At 45.0% G+C, this 13,692-nt stretch overlaps 1 protein-coding gene across 1 annotated transcript in view; it reads right to left on the minus strand.

Annotated features, from left to right (window-relative positions):
• Positions 1 to 6,704: 6,704 nt before the first annotated feature.
• Positions 6,705 to 13,692, minus strand: part of LOC311141002 (bone morphogenetic protein 1-like) — a 56,268-nt gene continuing 49,280 nt past the window's right edge. Inside the window, exons 13-20 of the mRNA XM_084176272.1 lie at positions 13,412 to 13,537; positions 12,490 to 12,650; positions 12,081 to 12,261; positions 11,656 to 11,781; positions 11,083 to 11,210; positions 10,234 to 10,447; positions 9,855 to 10,105; positions 6,705 to 8,964 (exon numbers count right to left, since the gene is read on the minus strand). Coding sequence (XP_084032398.1) covers positions 8,830 to 8,964; positions 9,855 to 10,105; positions 10,234 to 10,447; positions 11,083 to 11,210; positions 11,656 to 11,781; positions 12,081 to 12,261; positions 12,490 to 12,650; positions 13,412 to 13,537 — 1,322 coding nt within the window. The 3' untranslated portion in view covers positions 6,705 to 8,829. The remainder of the gene's footprint in view (positions 8,965 to 9,854; positions 10,106 to 10,233; positions 10,448 to 11,082; positions 11,211 to 11,655; positions 11,782 to 12,080; positions 12,262 to 12,489; positions 12,651 to 13,411; positions 13,538 to 13,692) is intronic.

Genomic DNA, 13,692 nt, shown 5'->3' on the forward strand with positions numbered 1-13,692 from the left:
GGAGTCCCGATAGGAAAGGTGTCCTCTGACATCCCAGTATTCACGGCTGCGTCCCTGACGGGATGGGGAGGGACATGTCAGACACAAGCGATAGGAGGTGTGTGGCCTCAATCAGGTCGTCACATCAACCTCCTGGAGTTGGAAACGGTTTGACTGGTTCTGACCCACTTCGCGTCTACCCTTCGGGGTCGCGATGTGCTGGTCTGGTCAGACAACCGGACCACAGTAGCCCACATAAATCGCCAGGGAGGAGTCAGGTCTCCTGCTCTCCATCGGGCGGCAGAGGAATTGTGGCTGTGGGCTCACGAGCACCTTCGCTCATTGAGAGCAGCACACATTCCGGGCTACTTGAACGTAGGAGCAGACCTCATGTCAAGAGGGGGTCCTCGAGACGACGAGTGGTGTCTGCATCCGGACATTGTTCTCCAGATTTGGGAACAATTCGGGAGAGCCGAGGTGGACCTATTCGCGTCACGCGTGAACGCGCAATGTCCTCTGTGGTTCTCTCTGAGGGAACAGGACGAACCGCCACTGGGAAGGGACGCCTTTGCGCACCAACCGTGGCCGAGAGTTCTCCTGTATGCATTCCCTCCGCTGTCCTGCATTCTCCCACTGCTAGCCAGGGTGAGGTCAGGGGGGCTGTCAGTGATACTGATAGCGCCCGATCGCCCGGGGGCTCCTTGGTTTGCGGAGATGAGTCAGATGTTGATTGCGCCACCTTGGCCAATTCCACATCGACGGGAATCGTTGTCTCAGGCGGCTGGCACGATAGGGAAATTGCCCATAATCGGCCAACCACTGAAGGCCTGGCTGCTGAGAGGGACAGGCTAGAGCGCCGTGGGTTATCTGATGCAGTGATCAGGACCATACAGGGTTCACGTGCCAGTTCCACTTCTAAGATGTATGCCAGTAGATGGAACGTGTTTTCACAATGGTGTGTCACACAAGGTGTAGACCCCATGAGCTGTCAGGTGGAGAGTATTCTCTCTTTTCTACAGCTCATGTTTGATAAGCAAAAATCGCCTGCCACGATTAGAGTGTTTGCAGCAGCGATTTCAGCTTGTCATGAGGGTTTTGGCAGAGACAATGTCTTTAGCCACCCTCTAGTGAAACGCTTCCTATTAGGAACGCGGCGACTTAGGCCAACACCTAGAGTCACGCTTCCTCAGTGGGATTTGGCTTTGGTACTCGAAGCGCTATGTAAGTCGCCGTTCGAGCCATTGAATCAAATACCCCTCAAGATGCTGTCTATAAAGACAGCACTGTTGCTCGCTTTGACTACAGCTAAGCGGGTCAGTGATTTGTGTGCTCTTTCGACAAGACCTGACTGCTTGGCCATCAATGGTGACCTGAGCAGAGCAGTGTTACGTCCTAACCCGGCATTTGTGCCGAAGGTTATTAAGAGTTCATATAGGTCACAGACCGTGGAGCTGTGGGCTTTTTCTCCTCCTCCTCATAGAGAGAGGAGTGAGGAAAAGCTCCATCGCCTGTGCCCGGTACGCACTTTGGCGTGTTACGTCGAGCGCACAGCAGCGATTAGGTCATCGCCTCAGTTGTTTGTGTGTCACGGTGCGGCTGCACTAGGTAGACCACTTTCAAAACAGAGGTTGTCTCACTGGCTTTGTGAAGGCATTGAGACAGCTTATGAGGCAGCAGGGCGGCAATTGCCTCAGGGTATCAGAGCTCACTCCACTCGTGGAGTAGCGGCTTCTACTGCCCTTTTCAGAGGAACAGGAGTAGAGTATATCTGTAGAGCAGCATCCTGGTCGACGCCGTCTCCATTTATCCGTTTCTATCTCTTAGATATGTCTTCTAATTCTCTGGCTCGATCTGTACTCAGTGTGGCTGAAGGGAGATCTTGAGCAAGAAAGAGAGGAGAAGCAGGACTGTGGACACAGGTTTCCATCAGGTCCGCTTTGGTTAGGAAGACGTGTTTTTGACAGATGTGTTTTCTAACTCTTTGGCTCGGTCTGTACTCAGCATAGCTGAAGGGAGATCTTGAGCTAGGAAGAGAGGGAAAAGCAGGACTATGGACAGGGTTTCCATCAGGTCCGCTTTGGATAAGAAAACATATTTTGTGGCATGAATCCTGACTGACAGGGTCAGTACAGTAGAGGCATGCGTTGATTAACAGAATGTGAGGTCATCTATCTGCTTGTTCAGTTAGTGTGACTCATGTTTTTGTTCCTGTCCACTAATCTCTGGGATTTCATTGAGTGAGTGAGGCGGTCTACCGCGTTTACAATGTAGAGTGACACTTGGTGTCATTCCATTAGTGGTCGGTAGTGTTTTCACAGGATATTGAGGCACATCTATCTGCTAGTACAGATTAGTATGGCTTCTATTCTGGTGATCTGCCCACTAGTCATTGGCATTGCCATTGGACTAGGTGGGGCAGGTCTTTTAACCGATGACGCGGTATATTGTGACGCCCGTAGGGGTTTTTAGTTGCAGTACTGCGGGACTCGGTTGCAGCCATTGCTAGGCCTGACTTTCTCGTTTCGATGGGAAGTGTTAGGCTCGGCAGGGAGTACATTTTGGAGCGCTACGCTATAGAACGATTAGTTACCGGAGTGTAACTCCAGTTCTATGAGTGGAGCGGAGCCCCATAGGACTTAAGGCCCTGCCGACCCTCTCTAGTCTCGCTGAAGAAAAATATCTCGGGAGGCTGATTGAGGGGAGGCATCCCCTCTTATAGGGACACCTGTACTCCTATTGGCTGTAGGTGTGTGCATAATTTTGTCTCAGGCTGCTGCTGCCTTAGGGCAGAGGGTAAACCACTAGGAGCAGAGCTCCCCTATGGGGCTCCGCTCCACTCATAGAACTGGAGTTACACTCCGGTAACTAATCGTTCATGGGTTGTCCATAATTCATGAGTTAATGCTTGGAGTCTTCACAGATCATGTGACATAAAATACTACCTTTCTTTCCTTACATTAATGACATTTATGACAGTGTTATTTGTCATTATTGAGCATTTAACAATTTAACTCTGTACGAATCATGGATCTTGGAGATCTCGGAAAATGCACTGTAAGTGTAACTATGCCTACGTAACATTTAATTAGGCCTATGTTTAGCCGTGAAACAGTTCTCATGGGCACACACATCCAAAATAATGTAGGCCTATGCCATTGCAAAATCGAATGCTTTTAACCAACCGAACTTTAAAACCTATTCTAACCGAAAGAGTCACCTTTATAGGTCTACTGTCATTAACTTATACATGTTGGATGGATTGTCAAATGTTCAGACTTCAGTCACCCAAGTCATACGCACGGCAAGCAGTACCCGGAGCGCCAAGTCTAGGACCAAAAGGCTCCTTAACAGCTTCTACCTCCAAGCCATAAGACTGCTGAACAATTAATCAAATGGCCACCTGGACTATTTACATTAGAAAATAATAAAGCTAAATAAATGGTCTACTACTTCTGGCCAAGGATGGCACGAAGAGCAACAGTACCCACGCGCACCTGAAAAAAAAGCAATGAGCGCTCTAAACATCAGACTGACAAAAGCAAACAGATACATCTAATGCATTGGAATAAAGGCATCGTTTTTTTTAAATCAAAGACCCATGGCAAACAAATAGCGAAAATTAGGAAGTACAAAGGAAAATCGATGCATAAAGGAGCTCAGTTGAGGCGGAAATTCAGCAGTACTGAGTGGACAGTGCCCCAGGTAGAAATAAATGGTTTAATCCATAACAGAGAAGTGGGGGTGTTAGTTTCATTTGGAAGCTTTTACTTTCATATTTACCACTGTAAAACATACACTATATATACAAAAGTATGTAGACACCCCTTCAAATTATTGAAGAGCTCAGTGACTTTCAACATGGCACCTTCATAGGATGCCACCTTTCCAACAAGTCAGTTCTTCAAATTTCTGCCCTACTAGAGCTGCCCTAGTCAACTGTAAGTGCTGTTATTGTGAAGTTGAAACATCTAGGAGCAACAATGGCTCAGCCGCAAAGTGATAGGCCACATAAGCTCACAGAACGGGACCGCCGAGTGCTGAAGCGCATAAAAATAATCTGTCCTCGGTTGCAACACCCACCACTGAGTTCTAAACTCCCTCTGGAAGCAAGGTCAGCAAAATAACTGTTAGTCAGGAGCTTCATGAAATGGGTTTCCATGGCCGAGCAGCCGCACACACGCCTAAGATCACCACTCGCAAAGCCAAGCGTCGGCTGGAGTGGTGTAAAGCTCGCCGCCATTGGACTCTGGAGCAGTGGAAACACATTCTCTGGAGTGATGAATCACGTTTCACCATCTGGCAGTCCGACGGACGAATCTGGGTTTGGTGGATGCCAGAACGCTACCTGCCGCAATGCATAGTGCCAACTGTAAAGTTTGGTGGAGGAGGAATAATGGTTTTTCATGGTTTGGGCTACAGCATACAATGCCATTCTAGACAATTCTGTGCTTCCAACTTTGTGGCAACAGTTAGGGGAAGGCCCTTTCCTGTTTCTGCACAACAATGCCCCCATGCACAAAGCGAGGTCCATACAGAAATGGTTTGTCAAGATCAGTGTGGAAGAACTTGACTGGCCTGCACAGAGCCCTGACCTCAACCCCATCGAACACCTTTGGGATGAATTGGAATGCCGACTGCGACCAGGCCTAATCGCCCAACATCAGTGCTCTTGTGGCTGAATTGAAGCAAGTCCCATCAGCAATGTTCCAACATCAAGTGGAAAGCCTTCCCAGAAGAGTGGAGGCTGTTATAGCAGCAAAGGCGGAACCAACTCCATATTAATGCCCATGATTTTGGAATGAGCTGTTCGAGGTGTCCACATACTTTTGGTCATATAGTTTATTTACCACTACATTTTAAACATATTGGAGAATGGTTAAATTAGCATTATTTAGAGACCCCCACCTCAAAGTTTGACTACTGTTGCATTTAGGGGAGCTGAGCCCCCCTGGCTTCCCTGTAATTCGCGCCCTGCAGTTGACAAACAAATCGAGAGCTTGGGACTATACGTTTCTATCTATAAAACGATGATTCTGAGATAATTGGCTTTAAAGTTCCGAACCCTCATTGGTTTATCAACATGAACTGGGGTATTTAGAGTACTATATAGGTAGAGATCATTTAACAAAACAAGGCTATGTCAATAACTCAATTTTGACAAAAATGCAAATAGAACCTTATAGTCATAAACTCTCGAAATAGCCTACCAAAATGTCGGAAATTATAAGGAGAAACATATCTAAATTCGGCAAAAAAAATCATTCTGCTGTCTTTGACTGTAGCCTACAGCGCATTTTCTATATTTTTGGGTTAGGGTCGGTTGCGGGCCTCAGATTTTCACTTAATCATATAGTCTAGCGGTTGTGGCGGGGTTTGGCTATTAGCAATTGTGGGAGGGTGTGGGTGAACAAACAGCTGGCCCGCCCACCACTAGTCAATGCCATGATAAAAATGTCATAACACATGGTCTCATGTATTATTGCTAAAATAATGTTTTTTAAGTTAGCCTACAAAATGAATATGTAACTGGATTAAGGGCTCTAATCAATCCACATCGCGGAAATTCAGCTTTACAGCGTGATTGAAATTTACAGGCAATGTTCCTGCTTTAGTGGTGACTGTTTTCACCGTAAATGCTCCATATGTCGGCTCAATCCGAATTTACCTTAAAATGTCTATTGCAGAATCTGTAACACTTCAGCACATTATGTGTGTAGACCTATTGCTGTAAGCGTGAAATAAAGCAGGTAGGCCTTCAGAGATGGAGAGGAAGAAAAAAATTGGTTATTTTCATTCACTTAATTTCAAGTTGATTTAAGAGTGATAATTGAAAGCACATAGGTTTATGTTGCATATAACCTTTATATGAACCATGTAAGGTCTTAAAGCACACATTTCAACTGCACTTCTAATGCACTACCCACTTACTCTATCTGAGCAAATTATAGATGTTCTTGAAGGGCAAACATCCAAAAGAGATATTATTTCACTGTTATTTTGATTGTTTTTGATTGCAGGTAGGCTACTGCTCTCAACTATGGCTCAAGTTTTTAGAATCACACTTGTGTGTGTCCTTGTCCTTGGTTTTCAGCCCTTGCCTCTGATTTTGCTTGGTAACACCATATCTCAGGGGAGCAGAGATCCTAAGAGAGATGTCACAATCCGCTTAGTGTGACGCTCAGTCAATTCGAGTGTCACACTAAGCTGATTGTGACAGCTTGTACATGTCTCCTCCTCTGGTGACAGTTAATAATTAATGACAAATAGCTCAGGATTAATAATGAATTGCAACGTGTGCAATACATTTTTCATGTAAATCATTAGGCAAACAAAGAACTGTTATTGACATGGATATCCACAAGCCACCTACTGTCTGATGACTAGTGTCTCTATTCAATCCGCATCGCGGAAGTTCAGCTTTACAGCATGATTTAAATTTAAAGGCAATGTTCCCTCTTTAGCGGAGACTGCATTCACGGTAAACGCTGCATCTGTCGGCTCAATCTGAAAATAACTTTTAATTTATATCGCTGATCTGTAACACGATTCAATAGAGCCCTAAATCACACAGCAGCAGTCTGACAGCTTATGTTCAAATATAGAATATGATTAGATGTCTGTGCTTATATATCCTACTAGCGCTGTATGAGACAAGCTGTTGTGATCATTTCATAATTTGTAATTACTGTGAATCAACCATGGCAGGTCATATAATATCTAGTTAATTAAATGATTCCAAGAATAATTGCTTTTTAATTTTACTGAACAGAACCATGTATTTCCTGCTGAGCAAGATAAAAAAAATACAGAAATACTTTTCATATTAGCAGATTTTAAATGCACAAAGACAGGCTATGCTATTTGTTACTGTTAGATGTACAGATTTGGTTTCCAGTGAGCACAGCTAGTGTGAGCTCACAGTCTATTTGGTGCCACCCTGAGGATTATTGCTTGATAACATTATCACTCATGCAATATGAATAATAAGGCAGTATTGTACAGAGCAAAACAGTGGCTGAACCATTATGTCAGAGGTCACTGGATATGTTCACAGGTCGTCATCATTATTACAGATATGTTGGAACCAAATATAGCCTGAAACTCAAACTAAACCCAGGAAATCATTTCGGAAGATGAAATTGTGTGATTGAATAACTGAAAATGCTTGGTCTTCATTGGTTTTTGGAGCTTGGCAGTCTCAGACCAATGTGCGTCAGGCTATTAGAAAATAATCAGTTCTGACTCCTGTGGAAGTATTCTCTCTCTACAGTGCCCAGGACTCTCACCTAACCAGCACATGCTAAAAACAGACAGCTGAAAAGAGACAGGAGCATATGACAGCATACAAACACACACATAGCACTTACTTTGTTATCACAAGCACATCCATTGGTTTTTACAAATCCAACCATGCTAAACATCTGCATTGATTGGTTATAAAGGCAAAGACATTAAGTGACATAGCTGGCATTGTCAGTCAAATGAAAAATAACCTGAAAATAGAGTGGGATAACAGTAATTGACATGTATTCAACATCAGTCTCGCTGCACAATACCAACACTTTCATACTAGCATGGAATTCTGCTGTGCCCCACCATAAACAGATGAATATATTGTGCAATGTGTTGCTATGACAATGACTACTCAGACTCGCTGGCACCAGAGCCTTCTATTACAATAAAGGGGACTCTGGCCTGTACCTGGAGATTGTACTATCTATGGAGAGTTTTAGTCTAGTGGGAGAAAATCCTGCACATTAAAACTGTAGATCAACACTGAAACAGAACCCATATATTTAGTACCCAATGTTACAGGGTACAAAGAGCTCTCAAGCACGCCTGAGAAACTAAATGGAGCAATTAACAAAAAGAAAATCAGGGAATAGAAATGATTTAAAATGCATAAAAAATAAGTGGACTTGCATTTGACAAAATCTCATTAGTTCATGATTTGGAACAATTCACTGTAAAGTGCTTACTGATTTGAGTTGAGGAAAGCATGTCACGTCCCTTTGAATAATCATATTCATTACAATTACACAGAGAGGTACAGCAATAGTCCCTCAATGGGCAAGCAATTACCAACCAGAAGACATGGGTAACATTTCATTTATTAGTCCTTTAATAAGATAACTGCTTCCATAATTTCCTTGTTAATGGTAATAATGAGAATCCTGTACTGGTTGCCAGGACAATGCCAATTACACTTGCAATTCTCTGACATACAGTATCAACACCTCAACTCAAAGGTATTCCTCTAATCCTTTTATGGATTGGAATCCTTGAACAATAGGGATGGGAATGTGAGGAGAGGAGCTCTAGTATTCCGGAGGAGTGCTGCCGGGAGGTTGGGGTTGGCGAATCCCTCTGGAACTCCCTCCGGTCTCCTCCTCTTCTCTCTTCTCCTTCTTCCTCCCTGGCATGGTGGGCTGGCCTGACAAAAGCAGGGATCTGTCCGGCTGATGCCTGCCTTCCTACAGGTCCTGAGAATCCACTGTTGTTCATTTAGCTCTCATTAGGAGGCATTTGTTTTTAAAATAAAATAAAAAAAACCTGGGAGTAGATAAACTCTCCCCCTGAATCCGCCTAAACCGAATATCCACCCACCCACCCCAATCATAACCATAAAAAAGGTAAAAACAAGGTCTACTGCAGAATGGCTTTACTCCTCACAGTCTGTAGGGAGCTGAAGCCCCTGGGAGCTGAGGTGCGGTTGGTGGTCTTGCGACTGTTCTGTCGTTTCTGAATGATCTTGGTGGCCGAAGGTTTCCGAGTGTCAGGCTGGCGCTTCCCCTGGGGGCCCCTCCGTTTGCCCCTCTTCCCCACCCGGCCCTTTCCGGCCCCCGCTGGTCACTTGCGCGAGTGCAGTGTGTCCTGGAACTTAGTGCTGGTGTAGCGGACATGGAAGCCTTTCTTGTTGATGGTGTCGTCAGAGCGGAACTTGATTACAATGGAATCGCCGGCAGAGTAGATCTCCTCGGGAGGCTGGGGGAACAGAGGAAAAAAAACACAGATTGAGTTAACGGCTGTCGCTTTCTGGCACTCTGACTGCACTTCAATTAAAACCAAATTATATCTCATAGATCCAGACTGAAGGGACTGTAGCCTAAGGGAGGGGGAGGGCTGTTGGAGTGAACAACTTCCACTTATTCTCCAAAAAACTCATTATGAGCTTTCTACCTTACTTTACAGTCTCAGTTTACAGTTTAGTCCAATATGTCTAAAAATGACATGATGGAGGAAGCGTTCCTTTTGGTACTGTGAGCATTATGTGCCAACCATCTCCTGCTAGAACTGATTTAAAGGACCAGGCATCAGTAGAGTAGCTAGAGAGACAGGCTTATTATTGGCTTATTACAGGCTTATTATTCAGTATGTTAAATGAAATCAAGGTGTTCCCTGGCCTATGGAGCTAATGTTTCAACTCCCCAGTGGCCTCATTGTTCCAGCTACCCCCCACCCGCTGTAGCCTCAGCACTGGCTGATTCATTCTCAGTTACAGCTGAGTGCTGGAGACCATGATAGCCTATCACAAGCCAGCCAGGGCCCGCTCTTATTGAGCTCAGCTGCTACTGAAGCTATAATGTCCAACCCAGAGGAACACATCAACTTTAACAAAGTGATTAAAGCTGGAGAGCGGAGTGGAAATCTTCACAACCCTGGGGCCATTCCTTAAAGCTCAAACACAGACACACAGTTTAAAAGGTTATTCGACTGCAGAGCTAATTATACACTGCCTCTGAAAGTGTTGTTTTAACACAGCTGCAGTGGTTCAATAAAACTAGAACAATTATATTATGACAGTACATTGTTGGTGCTAAAATTCTGTTGGGCAGAAAAAGTATTTCAATAGATGAGGTTATCAGTGAGTTTACCCCAGAGCCACAGTAGCGTCCTAGCCTTGGGGACTTGGTGTCAGCACCATCGAAGAGCTCCATGTAGTCGTAGCCACAGTCAGCCTCCTCCTCGATTTCAAAGGTCTGGAAGATGAGCTCCACCCCGTAGCCTTTCTCAGCCGCAATCACCCACTGGCAGTCAGACGCACCGGGGTAGTTATTGTCGCCGAATTGAGCATGGGAGTACAGGTCTTTGGTCTTGACCTCAGCCTTCAGACGACCTCCACACTCTGGAGATAAAAAAAACACCATAGACATAATTTAGAAGGAACTAACCAATGACCATTTATGAGAAACCACTGCAGTATTTCTAGTCACAAAGTGGGCTAGAGTTTAAGTTGTGATGGCAGTAATATACCTGCTGTGTGGGATGCCTCGAAGCCCCTCTTCTGTACAGAGTTATCAGAGAAGAAGCGGATGAAAATCTTGTTGGCACTGGACATAATGGGAGGAGGCTTCTTGGTGCCACAGAAGCGACCCAGACTGGGGGCTTTGCTGTCGCGCCCGTCGTAGATCTCAATGTGGTCGTAGGCACACTCTAGATGGGCCTCCATGTCGATTTCATTGAAGGCCTGAGACAAAGTATGAGGGGAGAGAAAGAGGGTCACAGGTATGCAGCCTGTTTTACAAGAGCTAGAAGAGCTAGAGTATGAAACATAATGGTTCCCTATCAGGGTAATCGTGTAGCTCAGTCCCGTGTATCTCAGTTGGTAGAGCATGGCGTTTGCAACGCCAGGGTTGTGGGTTCGACTCCCACGGGGGGCCAGTATGAAAAAATAAAATAAAAATGTATGCACTCACTAACTAAGTCGCTCTGGATAAGAGTGTCTGCTAAATGACTAAAATGTAAAATGTAAAAAATGTAATAACCTTAAGAAACCCATTGGAATGAAGAGCATAGACACATGCAATCACTTTGCATTGGCTAAGCCAAGTTAACCATATTAAAAAAACTGAGATATGTACAGTATGCCATGGATTAAGACAAACGGTATGATTGTGACAGAAGGGGGAGCCATTTATGGTTAGGGGATTGTTTCAATCAAGCAGAGGCTGTGGTGCTCAGTACAGTACAGTGCAAAGTCCTCAATGGTTTCCACAGTTCATCCAAACCCCCCTTCCCACAAACACATGCATACCCATACCTACGCACACACATACAATCTGTATGTTAAGATTATAGAGAGAGTTGGAGTGGAACACATACGATTTTGATGCGATGGCCTGCGGTGGTGGAGAGTGCCCAGGTGCATGCCTTTTTGCTGGGGTATTTATCTGGCCAATTGGGGCTTGTGATCTTGCCAGTCACACTGTTCACAACGTGATCACAGCCGGCTGCAAAAATACATCCACAAAGTCAACATCGCTCCCCTGTATCATTACTGCTCCACACAGACCAATGTTCAAACTCCACTCAGGAGCTGCACTGTTGTACTTGGCACATGGGAGTGTGTACCTCCTCACCTCCAATCATTGTAATAAGAAGTCATCCACTGGAGGCTGCTGAGGGGAGGACGGCTCATAATAATGTCTGGAACGGAGCCAATGGAATGGCATCAAACACATGGAAACCATGTGTCTGATGCATTGGATACCATTCCACTCATTCCGCTCCAACCATTACCACGAGCCCGTCCTCCCCAATTAAGGTGCCACCAACCTCCTGTGAAGTCATCCCCCTAAAAATAACCTCCAGAGCTCCAACCCGCATAAAATACATAAACCAAGAATCAATGTGCCAGTGGGTCTGAGTTTCTGTGTGCAGGTGGCCGATTGGTACCTTCTTTGCAGTCATGTTTGTTCTCGTGCAGCACAAAGCCACTGCGGCACTGACAGCTGTAGCTCCCGAAGGTATTGACGCACTCATGTTGGCAGCCTCCGTTCTCTTTCGAGCACTCATCTTTGTCTGGGGACATAAAGGGACACTACCTTCGTGAACGTTTCTCCCACACAACCACCCTGCCATCAGCACTCAAACACACATGTGGGGTCGAATTGATTAACCACTCATACACACAGAAACAGACTCTTGGAGGGAAAGACACACACACACACACACACACACACACACACACACACACACACACACACACACACACACACACACACACACACACACACACACACACACACACACACACACACACACACACACACACACACACACACACACACACACACACACACACAGTGTCAAAGGCTCACCTGAGAAGAACTGAGCTTTGAATCCCTTCTTGGAAACTGTGTTGTCTGACTTAAACTCAATACGCATGTTGTTGTACTGAGAGGTGATGGCCTCAGGTTTCTCTGCTCCACAGAATTTCCCATGTAGCCTTGAGTCTGCTGAGAGCCCACTGCGCACCTCCACATAGTCATATTTACACACCTGAACAAAGGAGCATCAGGTCGTTACAACATGAAACATTTGGGAATGCAATTACAATTTGTACACAAATACGATGCACAGGAATATATACTATTACAAAGTACAATATAAGGACAACATTCTGTACTCTATGACAGACAGGAGGACAGATTCATGATGACACCACTAAGGCCCATGGAGTATGAACAAACCCAAAGTGTGCCCAGTCATAATAACCCCGGTGCTCACGTCATTGCCCTCTGTCTCAAAGACGTCAAAGAGCAGGGTGATGCGGTACTGTGTGGGCGCCACCAGCTGCCAGATACAGTTCTTGTTGGGGGGGTACTCTCTGGGCCAGCCTGGACTGGTGATGGAGCCATTCAGCTTGGTGATGAAACCTCCACATGCAGCTACACACACAGACACACAGTCAGACAGACATATGTTCATAGGAGAGAAGACCAGGACAATGGTTAAGATGTGCCTAAACTTCATATGGTTATAATGATACAATTGTGTATATAAAAAGGTGTATCAATGACAATTTGTAGTGGTGGGATTTTATCCCCAAAAAGCTTAAAAATACAATGTATGTCATCCAAAAAGGTTAAACTGGGTATTATTTAACCATTGAGGATAATTTTCTAACAGACAACCTGCTATATTTTTACCAAAAGCTTAAACATGCAGAAATGTATGTCACCCAAAAGGGTTAAACTGGATAATTATTCAACGTTTGAGGAACATGTCATAGCAGGCCTCCTCCTCTAGAGGCAGACAGTGGTCAGGTTTGGAAAAAGAGCAACAAAAAGGTAAAACAATAAACCACTGCATCAGCAGCACTTCTGTCTGATTCTAATTTACAGGTGATGGTCTAATTAGTCAGGATGCTTTCAACACTTGCTTTGGGCTCTGATTACCTGTGAAGTTGGGGTTGAATTTTGGTAGGTTGGGTGCATCAAATACAACCCATTGGGTGGCAAAAATCCAAATGACATGAATTGTTAAGTACACAAATCTCTGGAAGTATTTTTTCTAGCTACTGTATGTGGGGCAACTGGTGTATTTGGGTGGCAGTGACAAAAGAACAGCACTAAATTGCATTATTGTGTGAACTGCAGCTGAGGAGGCATTATTGAGCAGGCTCTGGTCAGTATTCTGCTGTACTCACCCTCACAGCTGCGCTTGTCAGCAGCCAGCTCGTAGCCCGGGTCACAGGCACACTTGTAGCTGCCCAGTGTGTTGACACAGCGTTGCTCACAGCGACCATTGTCTGGCTTGGAGCACTCGTCCATCTCTACAACCATCACAACAACAACATGTTGGCGCCCTTTACATGGCCTCGCAACTCAACAGCCTACAAGTGCACCCCTCCAAAACCAAACCAAAGATAAACATTTAAGGTCACAAATGATGAATGATGAAATTGTCTGTCCTGAATTATACATAATT

This window comes from Coregonus lavaretus, assembly GCF_964263955.1.
Source record: "Coregonus lavaretus genome assembly, chromosome: 14".
NCBI lineage: Eukaryota > Metazoa > Chordata > Actinopteri > Salmoniformes > Salmonidae > Coregonus > Coregonus lavaretus.